The 23,822-nt window shown below is 44.6% G+C and overlaps 1 protein-coding gene and 1 long non-coding RNA gene across 11 annotated transcripts in view; one reads left to right on the forward strand and one right to left on the reverse strand.

Moving 5' to 3' along the window:
- Positions 1-23,822, forward strand: part of LOC118380936 (mitogen-activated protein kinase kinase kinase 12-like) — a 109,732-nt gene that overhangs the window by 77,968 nt on the left and 7,942 nt on the right. For 3 of the 5 annotated variants that reach the window (XM_052526404.1, XM_052526403.1, XM_052526407.1), the window contains exons 8-13: positions 4,352-4,461; positions 6,930-7,046; positions 12,072-12,206; positions 12,961-13,200; positions 13,544-13,734; positions 20,256-20,560. In XM_052526404.1, the coding sequence (XP_052382364.1) occupies positions 4,352-4,461; positions 6,930-7,046; positions 12,072-12,206; positions 12,961-13,200; positions 13,544-13,734; positions 20,256-20,560 (1,098 nt within the window). The remainder of the gene's footprint in view (positions 1-4,351; positions 4,462-6,929; positions 7,047-12,071; positions 12,207-12,960; positions 13,201-13,543; positions 13,735-20,255; positions 20,561-23,822) is intronic. The other 2 variants (XM_052526406.1, XM_052526405.1) reach the window with 2 other exon arrangements.
- On the reverse strand, positions 8,269-10,941 carry LOC127932083 (uncharacterized). Of its 6 annotated transcripts, XR_008143970.1 has the most exons (5): positions 10,832-10,941; positions 10,704-10,784; positions 10,013-10,059; positions 9,629-9,837; positions 8,269-8,789 (listed from the first exon to the last, which is right to left on the reverse strand). It is a non-coding gene; the product is annotated as an uncharacterized LOC127932083 (long non-coding RNA). The 6 variants fall into 6 exon arrangements; XR_008143972.1 differs by lacking the exon at positions 10,704-10,784 and having other exon boundaries at positions 10,832-10,890; XR_008143975.1 differs by lacking the exons at positions 10,013-10,059; positions 10,704-10,784 and having other exon boundaries at positions 9,629-9,790.

A 23,822-nucleotide genomic window follows, 5' to 3' on the forward strand; every position in this document is an offset into this window, starting at 1 on the left:
CTCCCTCTCCTCCTTCCCTCCTCCTCTCTCTGCCTCTCCTCCTTCCCTACTCTCTCTGTCTCTCCTCCTTCCCTACTCCTTCCCTCCTCCTCCCTCTCCTCTTCCCTCCTCCTCTCTCTGCCTCTCCTCCTTCCCTACTCCTCTCTCTGTCTCTCCTCCTTCCCTCTCCTCCTCCCTCCTCCTCCTCTCCTCCTTCCCTCCTCTCTCTCTGCCTCTCCTCCTTCCCTACTCCTCTCTCTGTCTCTCCTCCTTCCCTTCTCCTCTCTCTGCCTCTCCTCCTTCCCTACTCCTCTCTCTGCCTCTCCTCCTTCCCTACTCCTCTCTCTGCCTCTCCTCCGTCCCTCCTCCATTCTCTGCCTCTCCTCCTTCCCTCTTCCTTTCTCTGCCTCTCCTCCTTCCCTACTCCTCTCTCTGCCTCTCCTCCTTCCCTACTCCTCTCTCTGCCTCTCCTCCTTCCCTACTCCTCTCTCTGCCTCTCCTCCTTCCCTACTCCTCTCTCTGCCTCTCCTCCTTCCCTTCTCTTCTCTCTGCCTCTCCTCCTTCCCTCCTCCTCTCTCTGCCTCTCCTCCTTCCCTCCTCCTCTCTCTGCCTCTCCACCTTCCCTACTCCTCTCTCTCCTCCTTCCCTACTCTTCTCTCTGCCTCTCCTCCTTCCCTACTCCTCTCTCTGTCTCTCCTCCTTCCCTACTCCTCTCTCTGCCTCTCCTCCTTCCCTCCTCGTCTCTCTGCCTCTCCTCCTTCCCTAATCCTCTCTCTCCTCCTTCCCTACTCCTCTCTCTCCTCCTACCCTCCTCCTTTCTCTGCCTCTCCACCTTCCCTACTCCTCTCTCTGCCTCTCCTCCTTCCCTACTCTTCTCTCTGCCTCTCCTCCTTCCCTACTCCTCTCTCTGCCTCTCCTCCTTCCCTACTCCTCTCTCTCTCCTCCTACCCTCCTCCTTTCTCTGCCTCTCCACCTTCCCTACTCCTCTCTCTGCCTCTCCTCCTTCCCTACTCCTCTCTCTGCCTCTCCTCCTTCCCTACTCCTCTCTCTGTCTCTCCTCCTTCCCTACTCCTCTCTCTGCCTCTCCTCCTTCCCTCCTCCTCTCTCTGCCTCTCCTCCTTCCCTACTCCTCTCTCTGCCTCTCCTCCTTCCCTACTCCTCTCTCTGCCTCTCCTCCTTCCCTACTCCTCTCTCTGCCTCTCCTCCTTCCCTACTCCTCTCTCTGCCTCTCCTCCTTCCCTCTCCTCTCTCTGCCTCTCCTCCTTCCCTCCTCCTCTCTCTGCCTCTCCTCCTTCCCTCCTCCTCTCTCTGCCTCTCCTCCTTCCCTACTCCTCTCTCTCCTCCTTCCCTCTCTTCTCTCTGCCTCTCCTCCTTCCCTACTCCTCTCTCTGTCTCTCCTCCTACCCTCCTCCTTTCTCTGCCTCTTCACCTTCCCTACTCCTCTCTCTGCCTCTCCTCCTTCCCTACTCTTCTCTCTGCCTCTCCTCCTTCCCTACTCCTCTCTCTGCCTCTCCTCCTTCCCTACTCCTCTCTCTCTCCTCCTACTCTCCTCCTTTCTCTGCCTCTCCACCTTCCCTACTCCTCTCTCTGCCTCTCCTCCTTCCCTATTCCTCTCTCTGCCTCTCTTCCTTCCCTACTCCTCTCTCTCCTCCTTCCATCCTCCTTTCTCTGCCTCTCCTCCTTCCCTACTCCTCTCTCTGCCTCTCCTCCTTCCCTACTCCTCTCTCTGCCTCTCCTCCTTCCCTACTCTCTCTGCCTCTCCTCCTTCCCTACTCCTCTCCCTGCCCCTCTTCCTTCCCTACTCCTCTCTCTGCCTCTCCTCCACTCTCTGCCTCTCCTCCTTCCCTTCTCCTCTCTGCCTCTCCTCCTTCCCTACTCCTCTCTCTCCTTACTCCTCTCTCTCTCTTCCTTCTCCTTCCCTACTCTCTTTCTTCTCTCTCCCTCCCTTCTCCTCTCTCTCTTCTCTCTCCCTCCTTACTCCTCTCTCTCTCCTCCTTCCCTACACCTCTCTCTCTCTTCTCTCTCCCCCCCTTCTCCTCTCTCTCTTCTCTCTCCATCTCCTCCTTTCCTACTCATCTCTCTCTCTTCTCTCTCACTTCCACTTTATTCTCTCCCCTCTCCTCTTCCTCCCCCTCTCTTTTCGCCTTTCCCTTTCTCTTCTCCTCCTGCCCTCTCACTCACCCCTCCCGCCCCCTCCCTTTCTTCTCTCTTTCTTTCTCCACCCTCCCCCTTTCATCCTCCCCCCCCCTCTCCTCTCATAATGGATTTTTCTTGTGATGGCAGCAAGAAGTATTAGCTGCTACAGTCTATTCTATTGATTGCTTTAATGTGGAGGAGAGGCAGGTAGAAGGGGTTGGGAGGAGAGGAGAAGATGTGGAGAGAAGGATGGGAGGAGGGAAGGAGAGGCAGGGAGGAGGGAAGGAGAGGCAGGGAGGAGGGGAGGAGAGGCAGGGAGGAGGGAAGGAGAGGCAGGGAAGGAGAGGCAGGGAGGAGGGGAGGAGAGGCAGGGAAGGAGAGGCAGGGAAGAGGGAAGGAGAGGCAGGGAAGGAGAGGCAGGGAGGAGGGAATGAGAGGCAGGGGGAGGGAAGGAGAGGCAGGGATGAGGGAAGGATAGGCAGGTAAGGAGAGGCAGGGGAGGAGGGAAGGAGAGGCAGGGAAGGAGAGGCAGGGAGAAGGGAGGGGAGAGGGGAGGGAAGGAGAGGCAGGGAAGGAGAGGCAGGGAAGGAGAGGCAGGGAGGAGGGAGGGAAGGAGAGGCAGGGAGGAGGGAGGGAAGGAGAGGCAGGGAGGAGGGAGGGGGAAGGAGAGGCAGGGAGGGGGGAGGGAAGGAGAGGCAGGGAGGAGGGAGGGAAGGAGAGGCAGGGAGGAGGGAGGGAAGGAGAGGCAGGGAGGGAGGGAGGGAAGGAGAGGCAGGGAGGAGGGAAGGAAGGAGAGGCAGGGAAGGAGAGGCAGAGGGAGGGAAGGAGAGGCAGGGAGGAGGGAGGGAAGGAGAGGCAGGGAGGAGGGGGAGGAGGAGAGGCAGGGAGGAGGGGAAGGAAGGAGAGGCAGGGGAGGGGGGGAGGAGAGGCAGAGGGAGGGAAGGAAGGAGAGGCAGGGAGGGGGAGGCAGGGCAAGGAGGACATAAAGGAATGAGGGATGAGAGGGGTGGCTGCAGGCAGAGCAGAGTGCTCTCAAACTCCATTAGCTTAATAACAAGAGCCACACACACACAGATGGACCGTGACGGACGAACGGACCTGCACACGACCACACACAAACACTCTCTTAAAAACCCTTATGTCCTTGGACAAGACTAGACAGACAGCAGATAAAAGGCACTTGTCAAAGTCAGAATGGTACACAGGCAGGAAAATGTCCACGGTGTATTTTCGTTCAGAAAGTGTTCTGAGATGCTCTGTGACATGGATTCATTTTGACTGACACACATGGTATGTCTATGCTGCTGTCTAACTGTTATGATTTACACTATAATCTGTGTTTTAATTGACACTATAATCTGTGTTTTAACTGACAATATAATCTGTGGTGCTGTGTTTTAACTGACACTATAATCTGTGTTACTGTGTTTTAACTGACACTATAATCTGTGTTACTGTGTTTTAACTGTCACTATAATCTGTGGTGCTGTGTTTTAACTGACACTATAATTTGTGGTGCTGTGTTTTAATTGACACTATAATCTGTGGTGCTGTGTTTTAACTGACACTATAATCTGTGTTACTGTGTTTTAACTGACACTATAATCTGTATTGCTGTGTTTTAACTGACACTATAATTTGTGGTGCTGTGTTTTAACTGACACTATAATCTGTGTTACTGTGTTTTAACTGTCACTATAATCTGTGGTGCTGTGTTTTAACTGTCATTATAATCTGTGGTGCTGTGTTTTAACTGACACTATAATCTGTATTGCTGTGTTTTAACTGTCACTATAATCTGTGGTGTTGTGTTTTAACTGACACTATAATCTGTGGTGCTGTGTTTTAACTGACACTATAATCTGTATTGCTGTGTTTTAACTGTCATTATAATCTGTGGTGCTGTGTTTTAACTGACACTATAATCTGTATTGCTGTGTTTTAACTGTCACTATAATCTGTGGTGCTGTGTTTTAACTGTCATTATAATCTGTGGTGCTGTGTTTTAACTGACACTATAATCTGTATTGCTGTGTTTTAACTGTCACTATAATCTGTGGTGCTGTGTTTTAACTGACACTATAATCTGTATTGCTGTGTTTTAACTGTCACTATAATCTGTGGTGCTGTGTTTTAACTGACACTATAATCTGTGGTGCTGTGTTTTAACTGTCACTATAATCTGTGGTGCTGTGTTTTAACTGACACGGCGTCTGTTGCTGTATCTGTGTTGCAGGCAGAGTGGCGTGAGGAGGTGAAGCAACACTTTGAGAAGATCAAATCAGAGGGGACGTGTATACACAGACTGGACGAGGAGATGATTATACGACGCAAAGAGGAGCTCAGGTACAGGAAGAGGGTCATGGATGGATGGATGGATGATGAATTAATGGATGGATGGATGGATGGATGGATGATGGATGGATGGATGGATGGATGATGGATGGATGATGGATGGATGGATGATAGATGGATGGATGGATGATGGATGGATGATAGATGGATGATAGATGGATGATGGATGGATGGATGATAGATGGATGGATGGATGGATGATGGATGGATGGATGATAGATGGATGATGGATGGATGATGGATGGATGGATGATGGATGGATGGATGGATGATAGATGGATGGATGGATGGATGGATGATAGATGGATGGATGATAGATGGATGATGGATGGATGGATGATAGATGGATGATGGATGGATGGATGGATGGATGGATGGATGGATGATGGATGGATGGATGGATGGATGATAGATGGATGGATGGATGGATGGATGGATGATGGATGGATGGATGGATGATAGATGGATGGATGGATGATAGATGGATGGATGGATGATGGATGGATGGATGATAGATGGATGGATGGATGATAGATGGATGATGGATGGATGGATGGATGGATGGATGGATGGATGGATGGATGGATGGATGGATGGATGATGGATGGATGGATGATAGATGGATGGATGGATGATAGATGGATGGATGGATGACGGATTAATGGATGGATGGATGATAGATGGATGATGATGAATTAATGGATGGATGGATGGATGGATGGATGGATGATAGATGGATGATGGATGGATGATAGATGGATGGATGGATGATGGGTGGATGATAGATGGATGGATGGATGATGGATGATGGATGATGGATTAATGGATAGATGGATGATAGATGGATGGATGGATGATAGATGGATGGATGATGATGAATTAATGGATGGATGGATGATAGATGGATGGATGGATGATGGATGGATGGATGGATGATAGATGGATGGATGGATGATAGATGGATGGATGGATGGATGATAGATGGATGGATGGATGGATGGATGATAGATGGATGGATGGATGATAGATGGATGGATGGATGACGGATTAATGGATGGATGGATGATAGATGGATGATGATGAATTAATGGATGGATGGATGGATGGATGGATGATAGATGGATGATAGATGGATGGATGGATGATGGATGGATGATAGATGGATGGATGGATGATGGATTAATGGATGGATGGATGGATGATAGATGGATGGATGATAGATGGATGGATGGATGGATGGATGATGATGAATTAATGGATGGATGGATGGATGGATGATAGATGGATGGATGGATGGATGATGGATGATGATAGATGGATGGATGATGGATTCATGGATGGATGGATGATAGATGGATGGATGGATGGATGATGGATTAATGGATGGATGGATGATAGATGGATGGATGGATGGATGGATGGATGGATGATGATGGATGGATGATAGATGGAGGGATGGATGATGGATTAATGGATGGATAGATGATAGATGGATGGATGGATGATAGATGGATGGATGGATGATGGATGGATGATAGATGGATGGATGGATTGATGATGGATGGATGATAGATGGATGGATTAATGGATGGATGATGGATGGATGATGGATGGATGATGGATGGATTAATGGATGGATGGATGATAGATGGATGGATGGATGGATGGATGGATGATGGATTAATGGATGGATGATGGATGGATGGATGATGGATGGATGAATGATGGATTAATGGATGGATGATGGATGGATGGATGATAGATGGATGATGGATGCATGGATGGATGGATGGATGGATGATAGATGGATGGATGATGGATGGATGATGGATGGATGATAGATGGATGGATGATGGATGCATGGATGGATGGATGATAGATGGATGATGGATGCATGGATGGATGGATGGATGGATGGATGGATGATAGATGGATGGATGATGGATGATGGATGCATGGATGGATGAATGGATGGATGATAGATGGATGGATGATGGATGCATGGATGGATGGATGGATTGATGATAGATGGATGGATGATGGATGAATGGATGGATGATAGATAGATGGATGATGGATGGATGGATGGATGATAGATGGATGGATGATGGATGAATGGATGATGGATGGATGGATGGATGAATGGATGGATGATGGGTGGATGGATGGATGATGGATTAATGGATGGATGATAGATGGATGGATGGATGGATGATGGATGGATGATGCATGGATGGATATATGGATGAATGGATGGATGGATGAATGGATGGATGGTTTAATTCCTTAATATTTAAGTGAATGAGTTAGTGAGGGAGCGAATGAACATGCAGAAAGAATCCTACAGTAGATACATAAATACCGTACAGACAGACAGTACATTAATAGCTAGCTGCATTGTAATGTGTTTGTATTAACCCCTATTTGTCTCGTTGGCTTTCTCTCTCCCTCTCTACCAGACATGCCCTGGATATACGCGAGCACTATGAGCGGAAGCTGGAGAGAGCCAACAACCTCTACATGGAGCTCAACGCCGTTATGCTACAGCTGGAGCTCAAGGAGAAGGAGCTACTCAAGTAATAACCTTAGTCATTGTTGCACACCTTACACACAATATCCATGTTAAAACTGTACGAGTGTGAGTGGACCATGTTAAGTCCTTAGTGATGTGGACACCGAGGAACTTGGAGCTCTCGACCCGCTCCACTACAGCCCCGTTGATGTGGATTGGGGTGTCGCCCCCCCCGTTTCCTGTAGTCCACGATCAGCTCCTTGGTCTTACTGACGTTTAGGGAGAGGTTGTTGCCCCGGCACCACACTGCCAGGTCACTGATCTCCTCCCTGTAGGCCGTCTCGTTGTCACCAGCGATCAGCAAACTTAACGATGGTGTCGGAGTCCCACGCAGTCATGGGTGAACAGGAAGTACAGGAGGGGACTAAGCACACACCCCTGGGGGGCCTCTGTGTTGAGGGTCAGCATGGCAGGAAGAGGTGTCGCCTACCCTCACGAGCTGGGGTCGTCCTCTCAGGAAGTCCTGGATCCAGTTGCAGAGGGAAGTGTTCAATCCCAGGGTCTTAAGCTTGGTGACGAGCTTGGAGTGGACAATGGAGTTGAACACTGAGCTGTAATCAATGCACAGCATTGTCCAAATGACAAAATACTTAAAATGGTCCAGTCACATACGTACAGTCGTGGAGAAGGCGCTACAGCACCTCTTCCCCCTCAGGAAATGGAAAAGGTTTGGCATTGGCCTTCAAATCCTCAAAAAAGTTATACAGCTGCACCATTGAGAGCATCTTGACTGGCTGCATCACTGTTTGGTATGGCAACAGCACCGCCCTCGATTGCATGGCGCTACAGAGGGTGATGCAGACGGCTGAGTACATCACTGGGGCCCGTCCATCCAGGACCTCTATATCAGGCGGTGTGAAAGGCAGGCCTGTAGAATCGTTAAAGACTACAGACAACCAAGCTTTAGAAGGTTCTCTCTGCTTCCACATGGCAAGCGGTACCGGTGCATCAAGTCTGACACCAACAGGCTCCTGAACAGCTTCTATCCCCAAGCCATAAGACTGCTAAATAGCTAACGAAATAGCTAACGAAATAGCTAACTTAAGAGCAAAGTAAATAGAAAACTAAATAGCTTACTAAATGGCTAACTAAATAGCTAACTAAATAGCTAAATTGCAAGGGCTCTGCACACTCACAGGACTCTACACACTCACAGGACTCTACACACTCACAGGACTCTGCACACTCACAGGACTCTGCACACTCACAGGACAATTATAATTTATGCTGCCGTTTTTCATACATCCTGATGCCTAGTCACCTTACCCCTAAACATGTCTACCTCCATCACTCCAGTATCCCTGTACATTGTTAATATGGTACTGACCCTGTATATAGTCTCCTTCCCCCTATACATATCTACCTCCATCACTCCAGTATCCCTGTACATTGTTAATATGGTACTGACCCTGTATATAGTCTCCTTCCCCCTATACATATCTACCTCCATCACTCCAGTATCCCTGTACATTGTTAATATGGTACTGACCCTGTATATAGTCTCCTTCCCCCTATACATATCTACCTCCATCACTCCAGTATCCCTGTCTCCTTCCCCCTATACATATCTACCTCCATCACTCCAGTATCCCTGTACATTGTTAATATGGTACTGACCCTGTATATAGTCTCCTTCCCCCTATACATATCTACCTCCATCACTCCAGTATCCCTGTCTCCTTCCCCCTATACATATCTACCTCCATCACTCCAGTATCCCTGTCTCCTTCCCCCTATACATATCTACCTCCATCACTCCAGTATCCCTGTACATTGTTAATATGGTACTGACCCTGTATATAGTCTCCTTCCCCCTATACATATCTACCTCTATCACTCCAGTATCCCTGTACATTGTTAATATGGTACTGACCCTGTATATAGTCTCCTTCCCTCTATACATATCTACCTCTATCACTCCAGTATCCCTGTACATTGTTAATATGGTACTGACCCTCCATCACTCCAGTATATAGTCTCCTTCCCCCTATACATATCTACCTCCATCACTCCAGTATCCCTGTACATTGTTAATATGGTACTGACCCTGTATATAATCTCCTTACCCCTAAACATGTCTACCTCCATCACTCCAGTATCCCTGTCTCCTTCCCCCTATACATATCTACCTCTATCACTCCAGTATCCCTGTCTCCTTCCCTCTATACATATCTACCTCCATCACTCCAGTATCCCTGTCTCCTTCCCCCTATACATATCTACCTCCATCACTCCAGTATCACTGTCTCCTTCCCCCTAAACATGTCTACCTCTATCACTCCAGTATCCCTGTCTCCTTCCCCCTATACATATCTACCTCTATCACTCCAGTATCCCTGTCTCCTTCCCCCTATACATATCTACCTCTATCACTCCAGTATCCCTGTCTCCTTCCCCCTATACATATCTACCTCTATCACTCCAGTATCCCTGTCTCCTTCCCCCTATACATATCTACCTCCATCACTCCAGTATCCCTGTCTCCTTCCCCCTATACATATCTACCTCTATCACTCCAGTATCCCTGTACATTGTTAATATGGTACTGACCCTGTATATAGTCTCCTTCCCCCTATACATATCTACCTCCATCACTCCAGTATCCCTGTACATTGTTAATATGGTACTGACCCTGTATATAGTCTCCTTCCCCCTATACATATCTACCTCCATCACTCCAGTATCCCTGTACATTGTTAATATGGTACTGACCCTGTATATAGTCTCCTTCCCCCTATACATATCTACCTCCATCACTCCAGTATCCCTGTCTCCTTCCCCCTATACATATCTACCTCTATCACTCCAGTATCCCTGTCTCCTTACCCCTATACATATCTACCTCCATCACTCCAGTATCCCTGTACATTGTTAATATGGTACTGACCCTGTATATAGTCTCCTTCCCCCTATACATATCTACCTCTATCACTCCAGTATCCCTGTCTCCTTCCCCCTATACATATCTACCTCCATCACTCCAGTATCCCTGTCTCCTTCCCCCTATACATATCTACCTCTATCACTCCAGTATCCCTGTCTCCTTCCCCCTATACATATCTACCTCCATCACTCCAGTATCCCTGTCTCCTTACCCCTATACATATCTACCTCTATCACTCCAGTATCCCTGTCTCCTTGCCCCTATACATATCTACCTCTATCACTCCAGTATCCCTGTCTCCTTGCCCCTATACATATCTACCTCTATCACTCCAGTATCCCTGTCTCCTTACCCCTATACATATCTACCTCTATCACTCCAGTATCCCTGTCTCCTTCCCCCTATACATATCTACCTCTATCACTCCAGTATCCCTGTCTCCTTCCCCCTATACATATCTACCTCTATCACTCCAGTATCCCTGTCTCCTTCCCCCTATACATATCTACCTCCATCCCTCCAGTATCCCTGTCTCCTTCCCCTATACATATCTACCTCTATCACTCCAGTATCCCTGTCTCCTTACCCCTATACATATCTACCTCTATCACTCCAGTATCACTGTCTCCTTACCCCTAAACATGTCTACCTCTATCACTCCAGTATCCCTGTACATTGTTAATATGGTACTGACCCTGTATATAGTCTCCTTCCCCCTATACATATCTACCTCCATCACTCCAGTATCCCTGTCCCCTTCCCCCTATACATATCTACCTCCATCACTCCAGTATCCCTGTACATTGTTAATATGGTACTGACCCTGTATATAGTCTCCTTCCCCCTATACATATCTACCTCCATCACTCCAGTATCCCTGTCTCCTTACCCCTATACATATCTACCTCCATCACTCCAGTATCCCTGTACATTGTTAATATGGTACTGACCCTGTATATAGTCTCCTTCCCCCTATACATATCTACCTCCATCACTCCAGTATCCCTGTACATTGTTAATATGCTCTTGGAACTGACCCTGTATATAACTTCTTACTTTCTCATGTTCTTATTTGTTATTTGTATATCTGGTGTAATTTTGTTTCTACCGTATGTTATTTTATAGTCCTACATTGATATAGATTATTGCATTGTTGAGTTTTGAGTTTGCAAGAAAGGAATTTCGCAGTACTTTGAGGACTTAACATTAAAACTTGAAACGTGTGTATACAATACTCATCGTCATCTGTCACATGGAGCTAGAGGGAATAGCAGACATGGTATAATTAACATATAAGGCACGAGGGGTGTGGTTTATGGCCATAACTTAAAAGGCACGAGGGGTGTGGTTTATGACCATAACTTAAATGGCACGAGGGGGTGTGGTTTATGGCCATAACTTAAAAGGCACGAGGGGTGTGGTTTATGGCCATAACTTAAAAGGCACGAGGGGTGTGGTTTATGGCCATAACTTAAAAGGCACGAGGGGTGTGGTTTATGGCCATAACTTAAAAGGCACGAGGGGTGTGGTTTATGGCCATAACTTAAAAGGCACGAGGGGGTGTGGTTTATGGCCATAACTTAAAAGGCACGAGGGGGTGTGGTTTATGGCCATAACTTAAAAGGCACGAGGGGGTGTGGTTTATGGCCATAACTTAAAAGGCACGAGGGGGTGTGGTTTATGGCCATAACTTAAAAGGCACGAGGGGGTGTGGTTTATGGCCATAACTTAAAAGGCACGAGGGGGTGTGGTTTATGGCCATAACTTAAAAGGCACGAGGGGGTGTGGTTTATGGCCATAACTTAAAAGGCACGAGGGGGTGTGGTTTATGGCCAATACACCATGACACCATAACGCGGAGTGCCTGGACACAGCCCTTAGCCGTGGTATATTGGCCATATACCACAAACTCCCGAGGTGCCTTATTGCTATTATAAACTGGTTACCAACGTAATTAGAGCACGAAAAATAAATGTTTTGTCATACCCGTGAAATACGGTCTGATATAGCATGGCTGTCAGCCAATCAGAATTCAGGGTTCGAACCACCCAGTTTATAATATATAATACCAACAATATGTTTTTTTTTTTTTATGGCTTAGAAATGAACGAACAAACTAACAAAAGGATGTTGCGTGTTTCCCAGGAGGGAGCAGTCACTGGATAAGTACCCAGGATGCATCAAGCACCACAGCTCCAGACAGGAACGCTCGTCCAACTCCATGGAGAAGCTCATCAAGAAACGCAACGTACCTCAGAAACTTCCCGCGCACAGCAAGAGGTGAGACTGAGGAGGGAGAAACCAACGTGGCGTTCACACTTCTCACTAGTTTGTCACGATTTGTTGTTCAAATCCATGTCAGTGTAGTTTTGATTAGTGAAATACATTGTGGTAACAGGAACATGGCGTAGTTATAATCTAGTATTACTTGTTACAGGCATTACACAGTCTTTACTGTTGATAGTTTCTTTGGATACCAGGGGAAAAGGAAACATCTGCATTCATTTCTCTTCTCTACATTTTAGTCATTTAGCAGATATCTTATCCAGAGCAACTTACAGTTAGTGCATTCATCTGAAGATAGCACCTTTTTTAAAGAATTTAGAATATATACATAACCATAATAATATATATATATAAACTGAGCGTGCCATTGGAACACAGGACTGATGGTTGTTGATAATGGGCCTCTGTACGCTTATGTAGATATTCCATTAAAAATCAGCCGTTTCCAGCTACAATAGTCATTTACAACATTAACAATGTCCACACTGTGTTTCTGATAAATATTATGTTATTTTAATGGACAAAAAAATGTGCTTTTCTTTCAAAAACAAGGACATTTCTATGTGACCCAAAACTTTTGAACTGTAGTGTAGGTGGGACAACCACATAACTTAGTCATAGTGAGTACATTTTCCCTCAATAAAGTAGCTATCAGCAACGGCAGACAACTTGACTGACTTTATTGAGCCATGCTCAGTGTAGAGAAACTAAAGACTTTTCTCACTATGAATCCACTGTGTTGTTCCAGTAGACCAGACCTGTTAAAGTCAGAGGTGATCCTTCCCAAGCTGGACTCCTCCATGACTCAGGTGACCATCCCCTCCTGCCCCCAGAAGGGATCCACGTCCCCGGGGAGGTCACGTCGGGCCAAGCCCCGCTACAGGAAGGCGGGGAAGGGCAGCAGTGGAGACCTAGCTGGGCTGAAGGCTGCGTTATCGTCCACACTGGGTCTGGCTAATACTACGTCTCTAACCACCTCCACACCCAGGTATTTATGTTGACAACTCTCCATACTGGATGTGTGGTTGGATGAATTTGTTTAATATGAGACATGTATATAAACGTTTTATGTATCATTGTGTCCATTCTGTCGATGTCTCAAGGAATCTTTCCTGGATTCCTAACGTCCTCTATGCTTGCCTTCTTCTCAAAACCCATTAGAGGTTGAAGGTCGTAGAGGAGGGCCCTTCTATTCAACTATCTCCTCCAATACAATTGAGAAGAATGCGAGGAATCGGAAAAACGACAAATTGAGATAGAGCCAGAGTGTAATTTTGCTGCAAACCAAATCGCCCTTCAGGGCCCACAATAAAGATGTATTCTTCCCCCAGCAGCAAGCAGCATCTGGACCCCAGCGCAGCTCTGAGAGGTCTCCAGCATGATCTGCTGCTGAAGAAGATGTCCTCGTCCAGCCCAGACCTCATCTCTACCAGCATGGAGGCAGAGGGTCGCCGCAGGGGACTGGAGAGACCTGGTCTGGAGAGAGGGGGTAGCCAGAGCGCCTCCGCAGGCCTAGGAGGAGGTGAATTTATATCCTTAATATTGTCCGATAGGAACATTTGTATACAGTGCAGTCTGAAAGTATTCAGACCCTTTCACTTTTTCCAAATGTTGTTACGTTACAGCCTTATTCTAAAAAGGATTCAATTAAAATATTTCCTCATCAAGCTACACACAATACACTATAGACTCAAAGATGAAACAGGTTTTTAGAAAGTTTTGTAAATGTATGAAAAATAAAAAAAAACAGATACCTTATTTCCATAAGTATTCAGACCCTTTGCTATGAGGCTCGAAATTGAGCTCAGGTGTCTCCTGTTTCCCATGTATCATCCTTGAGATGTTTCTACAACTTGATTGGAGTCAACTGGTAAATTGGTAAATTCAATTGATTGGACATGATGTGGAAAGGCACACACCTGTCTATATAAGGTCCCACAGTTGACAGTGCACGTCAGAGCAAAAACCAAGCCATGATGGCATTGTCCGTAGAGCTCCGAGACAAGATTGTGTCGAGGCACAGATCTGGGGAAGGGAACAATGTATGCAACATTGAAGGTCCCCAAGAACACAGTGGCCTCCATCCTACTTAAATGGAAGATGTTTGGAACCACCAAGACTCTTCCTAGAGCTGGCTGCCCGTCCAAACTGAGCAATCAGGGGAGAAGGGCCTTGGTTAGGGAGGTGACCAAGAACCTTCCAGAAGGACAGCCCGCTTGGACATAAAGGACACTCAGACCATGAGAAACAAGATTCATGATTCTCTGGTCTGATGAAACCGAGATTGAACTGCATTTTAGGATATTTCTCTGTGTTGGGGAAACCAGCCCATAATGTTCCGCATACAGCACTATAGACAGTCACAGGACATACAGCACTATAGACAGTCACAGGACATACAGCACTATAGACAGTCACAGGACACACATCACTATAGACAGTCACAGGACATACAGCACTATAGACAGTCACAGGACATACAGCACTATAGACAGTCACAGGACACACAGCACTATAGACAGTCACAGAACACACAGCACTATAGACAGTCACAGAACACACAGCACTATAGACAGTCACAGAACATACATCACTATAGACAGTCACAGAACATACAGCACTATAGACAGTCACAGAACATACAGCACTATAGACAGTCACAGGACATACAGCACTATAGACAGTCACAGAACATACAGCACTATAGACAGTCACAAGACATACAGCACTATAGACAGTCACAGAACATACAGCACTATAGACAGTCACAGGACATACAGCACTATAGACAGTCACAGGACATACAGCACTATAGACAGTCACAAGACATACAGCACTATAGACAGTCACAGAACATACAGCACTATAGACAGTCACAGGACATACAGCACTATAGACAGTCACAGGACATACAGCACTATAGACAGTCACAGAACATACAGCACTATAGACAGTCACAGAACATACAGCACTATAGACAGTCACAGGACATACAGCACTATAGACAGTCACAGGACACACATCACTATAGACAGTCACAGGACATACAGCACTATAGACAGTCACAGGACATACAGCACTATAGACAGTCACAGGACACACAGCACTATAGACAGTCACAGAACACACAGCACTATAGACAGTCACAGAACACACAGCACTATAGACAGTCACAGAACACACAGCACTATAGACAGTCACAGAACATACATCACTATAGACAGTCACAGAACATACAGCACTATAGACAGTCACAGGACATACAGCACTATAGACAGTCACAGAACATACAGCACTATAGACAGTCACAAGACATACAGCACTATAGACAGTCACAGAACAGTCAGCAGCACTATAGACAGTCACAGGACATACAGCACTATAGACAGTCACAGGACATACAGCACTATAGACAGTCACAGAACATACAGCACTATAGACAGTCACAGGACATACAGCACTATAGACAGTCACAGGACATACAGCACTATAGACAGTCACAGGACATACAGCACTATAGACAGTCACAGAACATACAGCACTATAGACAGTCACAGGACATACAGCACTATAGACAGTCACAAGACATACAGCACTATAGACAGTCACAGAACATACAGCACTATAGACAGTCACAGGACATACAGCACTATAGACAGTCACAGGACACACAGCACTATAGACAGTCACAGGACACACATCACTATAGACAGTCACAGGACATACAGCACTATAGACAGTCACAGGACATACAGCACTATAGACAGTCACAGAACATACAGCACTATAGACAGTCACAGGACACACAGCACTATAGACAGTCACAGGACACACATCACTATAGACAGTCACATGACATACAGCACTATAGACAGTCACAAGACATACAGCACTATAGACAGTCACAGAACATACAGCACTATAGACAGTCACAGGACATACAGCACTATAGACAGTCACAGGACATACAGCACTATAGACAGTCACAGGACATATAGCACTATAGACAGTCACAGGACATACAGCACTATAGACAGTCACAGGACATACAGCACTATAGACAGTCACAGGACATACAGCACTATAGACAGTCACAGGACATACAGCACTATAGACAGTCACAGGACATACAGCACTATAGACAGTCACAGGACATACAGCACTATAGACAATCACAAGACATACAGCACTATAGACAGTCACAGGACATACAGCACTATAGACAGTCACAGGACATACAGCACTATAGACAGTCACAGGACATACAGCACTATAGACAGTCACAGGACATACAGCACTATAGACAGTCACAGGACATACAGCACTATAGACAGTCACAGAACACACATCACTATAGACAGTCACAAGACATACAGCACTATAGACAGTCACAGGAAATACAGCACTATAGACAGTCACAGGACATACAGCACTATAGACAGTCACAAGACATACAGCACTATAGACAGTCACAGGACATACAGCACTATAGACAGTCACAGGACATACAGCACTATAGACAGTCACAGGACATACAGCACTATAGACAGTCACAGGACATACATCACTATAGACAGTCACAGGACACACATCACTATAGACAGTCACAGGACACACATCACTATAGACAGTCACAGGACACACATCACTATAGACCGTCACAGGACATACAGCACTATAGACAGTCACAGAACACACATCACTATAGACAGTCACAGGACATACATCACTATAGACAGTCACAGGACATACAGCACTATAGACAGTCACAGAACACACATCACTATAGACAGTCACAGGACATACATCACTATAGACAGTCACAGGACATACAGCACTATAGACAGTCACAGAACACACATCACTATAGACAGTCACAGGACATACAGCACTATAGACAGTCACAGAACACACATCACTATAGACAGTCACAGGACACACATCACTATAGACAGTCACAGGACACACATCACTATAGACAGTCACAGGACATACAGCACTATAGACAGTCACAGGACACACATCACTATAGACAGTCACAGGACATACAGCACTATAGACAGTCACAGGACACACATCACTATAGACAGTCACAGGACACACATCACTATAGACAGTCACAGGACACACATCACTATAGACAGTCACAGGACACACATCACTATAGACAGTCACAGAACACACATCAATATAGACAGTCACAGAACATTTACATTTACATTTACATTTAAGTCATTTAGCAGACGCTCTTATCCAGAGCGACTTACAACATACATCACTATAGACAGTCACAGGACACACATCACTATAGACAGTCACAGGACATACATCACTATAGACAGTCACAGAACATACATCACTATAGACAGTCACAGAACATACATCACTATAGACAGTCACAGGACACACATCACTATAGACAGTCACAGGACACACATCACTATAGACAGTCACAGAACATACATCACTATAGACAGTCACAGAACACACATCACTATAGACAGTCACAGAACATACATCACTATAGACAGTCACAGAACATACATCACTATAGACAGTCACAGAACACACATCACTATAGACAGTCACAGGACACACATCACTATAGACAGTCACAGAACACACATCACTATAGACAGTCACAGGACACACATCACTATAGACAGTCACAGAACATACATCACTATAGACAGTCACAGAACATACAGCACTATAGACAGTCACAGAACATACATCACTATAGACAGTCACAGGACACACATCACTATAGACAGTCACAGGACACACATCACTATAGACAGTCACAGGACATACATCACTATAGACAGTCACAGGACATACATCACTATAGACAGTCACAGGACACACATCACTATAGACAGTCACAGGACACACATCACTATAGACAGTCACAGAACATACATCACTATAGACAGTCACAGGACACACATCACTATAGACAGTCACAGAACATACATCACTATAGACAGTCACAGAACATACATCACTATAGACAGTCACAGGACACACATCACTATAGACAGTCACAGGACACACATCACTATAGACAGTCACAGGACATACATCACTATAGACAGTCACAGGACATACATCACTATAGACAGTCACAGGACACACATCACTATAGACAGTCACAGAACATACATCACTATAGACAGTCACAGGACACACATCACTATAGACAGTCACAGGACATACATCACTATAGACAGTCACAGAACATACATCACTATAGACAGTCACAAGACATACAGCACTATAGACAGTCACAGAACACACATCACTATAGACAGTCACAGGACACACATCACTATAGACAGTCACAGGACACACATCACTATAGACAGTCACAGGACATACAGCACTATAGACAGTCACAGAACACACATCACTATAGACAGTCACAGAACACACGTCACTATAGACAGTCACAGGACACACATCACTATAGACAGTCACAGAACACACATCACTATAGACAGTCACAGGACACACATCACTATAGACAGTCACAGAACATACATCACTATAGACAGTCACAGAACATACAGCACTATAGACAGTCACAGAACATACATCACTATAGACAGTCACAGGACACACATCACTATAGACAGTCACAGGACACACATCACTATAGACAGTCACAGGACATACATCACTATAGACAGTCACAGGACATACATCACTATAGACAGTCACAGGACACACATCACTATAGACAGTAACAGGACACACATCACTATAGACAGTCACAGAACATACATCACTATAGACAGTCACAAGACATACAGCACTATAGACAGTCACAGAACATACATCACTATAGACAGTCACAGAACATACATCACTATAGACAGTCACAAGACATACAGCACTATAGACAGTCACAGAATATACATCACTATAGACAGTCACAGGACATACATCACTATAGACAGTCACAGAACATACATCACTATAGACAATCACAGAACATACATCACTATAGACAGTCACAGAACATACATCACTATAGACAGTCACAAGACATACAGCACTATAGACAGTCACAGAACATACATCACTATAGACAGTCACAAGACATACAGCACTATAGACAGTCACAGAACATACATCACTATAGACAATCACAGGACACACATCACTATAGACAGTCACAGGACATACATCACTATAGACAGTCACAGAACACACATCACTATAGACAGTCACAGGACACACATCACTATAGACAGTCACAGGACACACATCACTATAGACAGTCACAGGACACACATCACTATAGACAGTCACAGGACACACATCACTATAGACAGTCACAGGACATACATCACTATAGACAGTCACAGAACATACAGCACTATAGACAGTCACAGAACATACATAAGACATGATGAGCCAAAAATACGTAAATAAATATAGTGTAAATAAATATAGTGTAAATAAATATAGTGTAAATAAATATTGTAAATAAATATAGTGAAAATAAATATAACCTAAATAAATATAACCTAAATAAATAGTGTAAATAAATCTAGTGTAAATCAATTTAGAGTAAATAAATTGTGTAAATAAATATAGTGTAAATAAATATAGTGTAAATAAATATAACCTAAATAAATAGTGTAAATAAATCTAGTGTAAATAATATAGTGCAAATAAATCTAGTGTAAATAAATATAGTGCAAATAAATATAGTGTAAATAAATATCATGTAAATAAATATTGTAAATAAATATTGTAAATAAATATAGTGTAAATAAATATAACCTAAATAAATTGTGTAAATAAATCTAGTGTAAATCAATTTAGAGTAAATAAATAGTGTAAATAAATATAGTGTAAATAAATATAACCTAAATAAATAGTGTAAATAAATATAGTGTAAATAAATATAGTGTATAGTGTAAATAAATATAGTGTAAATAAATATAGTGTAAATAAAGTCAGTTATGGTTTATAGTCTTCAGTATTTAGGAAACTAGGAAACTGATGCTGGTTGGTATTAATGACTTACAGGTGGAGGAGGAGGTAGTGGAGGAGGGACGGAGGATGGAGGGGTGGGGACAGATGACCAGACAGAGACCCCACCGCGTAGCAACACCCCCAGCGAGGACGCGGCCTCCATACCGTTCTCCAGCAGCCCAGACTCCCCCTGTGGGAGGGGGGCAGCGGCAGGGAGGGGGTCGGTGCTGGGAGGCCCAGGAAGGTTACTTCAGGACGGGGAGGACAAGGAGGAGGGCACAGGAATCATCAGGTCACCCAGGAGCCAACACCTCACACCTGCAGCCCTGCTCTACCGGAAACAAGTCACCCGCAAACAGGTAGTCATCAGTAGTACGGCACAATGGATGGCATCTGGTGGCTTTAATATGTTAACTAACCTAGAACCAGGAGATTCTCCTGACCAGTTATATTAACTAACCTAGAACCAGGAGATTCTCCTGACCAGTTATATTAACTAACCTAGAACCAGGAGATTCTCCTGACCAGTTGTACTAACTAACCTTCAGACAAGAGATTCTCCTGACCAGTTGTACTAACTAACCTTCAGACAAGAGATTCTCCTGACCAGTTGTACTAATTAACCTAGAACCAGGAGATTCTCCTGACCAGTTATATTAACTAACCTAGAACCAGGAGATTCTCCTGACCAGTTATATTAACTAACCTAGAACCAGGAGATTCTCCTGACCAGTTGTACTAACTAACCTTCAGACAAGAGATTCTCCTGACCAGTTGTACTAATTAACCTAGAACCAGGAGATTCTCCTGACCAGTTATATTAACTAACCTAGAACCAGGAGATTCTCCTGACCAGTTATACAAACTAACCTAGAACCAGGAGATTCTCCTGACCAGTTATACTAACTAACCTAGAACCAGGAGATTCTCCTGACCAGTTGTAGTAACTAACCTTCAGACAAGAGATTCTCCTGACCAGTTATACTAACTAACCTAGAACCAGGAGATTCTCCTGACCAGTTATATTAACTAACCTAGAACCAGGAGATTCTCCTGACCAGTTATACTACCTAACCTTCAGACAAGAGATTCTCCTGACCAGTTATACTAACTAACCTAGAACCAGGAGATTCTCCTGACCAGTTATACTAACTAACCTAGAACCAGGAGATTCTCCTGACCAGTTATACTAACTAACCTAGAACCAGGAGATTCTCCTGACCAGTTATATTAACTAACCTAGAACCAGGAGATTCTCCTGACCAGTTATACTAACTAACCTAGAACCAGGAGATTCTCCTGACCAGTTATACTAACTAACCTTCAGACAAGAGATTCTCCTGACCAGTTATACAAACTAACCTAGAACCAGGAGATTCTCCTGACCAGTTATATTAACTAACCTAGAACCAGGAGATTCTCCTGACCAGTTATACTAACTAACCTAGAACCAGGAGATTCTCCTGACCAGTTGTACTAACTAACCTTCAGACAAGAGATTCTCCTGACCAGTTATACTAACTAACCTAGAACCAGGAGATTCTCCTGACCAGTTATATTAACTAACCTAGAACCAGGAGATTCTCCTGACCAGTTATACTAACTAACCTAGAACCAGGAGATTCTCCTGACCAGTTATACTAACTAACCTAGAACCAGGAGATTCTCCTGACCAGTTATATTAACTAACCTAGAACCAGGAGATTCTCCTGACCAGTTATACTAACTAACCTAGAACCAGGAGATTCTCCTGACCAGTTATACTAACTAACCTTCAGACAAGAGATTCTCCTGACCAGTTATACAAACTAACCTAGAACCAGGAGATTCTCCTGACCAGTTATATTAACTAACCTAGAACCAGGAGATTCTCCTGACCAGTTATACTAACTAACCTAGAACCAGGAGATTCTCCTGACCAGTTGTACTAACTAACCTAGAACCAGGAGATTCTCCTGACCAGTTATACTAACTAACCTAGAACCAGGAGATTATCCTGACCAGTTGTACTAACTAACCTAGAACCAGGAGATTCTCCTGACCAGTTGTACTAACTAACCTAGAACCAGGAGATTCTCCTGACCAGTTATACTAACTAACCTAGAACCAGGAGATTCTCCTGACCAGTTGTACTAACTAACCTAGAACCAGGAGATTCTCCTGACCAGTTATACTAACTAACCTAGAACCAGGAGATTCTCCTGACCAGTTGTACTAACTAACCTAGAACCAGGAGATTCTCCTGACCAGTTATACTACTTAACCTTCAGACAAGAGATTCTCCTGACCAGTTATACAAACTAACCTAGAACCAGGAGATTCTCCTGACCAGTTATACTAACTAACCTAGAACCAGGAGATTCTCCTGACCAGTTATACTAACTAACCTAGAACCAGGAGATTCTCCTCACCAGTTATACTAACTAACCTAGAACCAGGAGATTCTCCTGACCAGTTATACTAACTAACCTAGAACCAGGAGATTCTCCTGACCAGTTATACTAACTAACCTTCAGACAAGAGATTCTCCTGACCAGTTATACTAACTAACCTAGAACCAGGAGATTCTCCTGACCAGTTGTATTAACTAACCTAGAACCAGGAGATTCTCCTGACCAGTTATACTAACTAACCTAGAACCAGGAGATTCTCCTGACCAGTTATACTAACTAACCTTCAGACAAGAGATTCTCCTGACCAGTTATACTAACTAACCTAGAACCAGGAGATTATCCTGACCAGTTGTACTAACTAACCTAGAACCAGGAGATTCTCCTGACCAGTTGTACTAACTAACCTAGAACCAGGAGATTCTCCTGACCAGTTATACTAACTAACCTAGAACCAGGAGATTCTCCTGACCAGTTGTACTAACTAACCTAGAACCAGGAGATTCTCCTGACCAGTTATACTAACTAACCTAGAACCAGGAGATTCTCCTGACCAGTTGTACTAACTAACCTAGAACCAGGAGATTCTCCTGACCAGTTATACTACTTAACCTTCAGACAAGAGATTCTCCTGACCAGTTATACAAACTAACCTAGAACCAGGAGATTCTCCTGACCAGTTATACTAACTAACCTAGAACCAGGAGATTCTCCTGACCAGTTATACTAACTAACCTAGAACCAGGAGATTCTCCTCACCAGTTATACTAACTAACCTAGAACCAGGAGATTCTCCTGACCAGTTATACTAACTAACCTAGAACCAGGAGATTCTCCTGACCAGTTATACTAACTAACCTTCAGACAAGAGATTCTCCTGACCAGTTATACTAACTAACCTAGAACCAGGAGATTCTCCTGACCAGTTGTATTAACTAACCTAGAACCAGGAGATTCTCCTGACCAGTTATACTAACTAACCTAGAACCAGGAGATTCTCCTGACCAGTTATACTAACTAACCTTCAGACAAGAGATTCTCCTGACCAGTTATACTAACTAACCTAGAACCAGGAGATTCTCCTGACCAGTTGTACTAACTAACCTAGAACCAGGAGATTCTCCTGACCAGTTATACTAACTAACCTAGAAACAAGAGATTCTCCTGACCAGTTATACTAACTAACCTAGAACCAGGAGATTCTCCTGACCAGTTATACAAACTAACCTAG

Source organism: Oncorhynchus keta, chromosome 10 (genome assembly GCF_023373465.1).
Source record: "Oncorhynchus keta strain PuntledgeMale-10-30-2019 chromosome 10, Oket_V2, whole genome shotgun sequence".
NCBI lineage: Eukaryota > Metazoa > Chordata > Actinopteri > Salmoniformes > Salmonidae > Oncorhynchus > Oncorhynchus keta.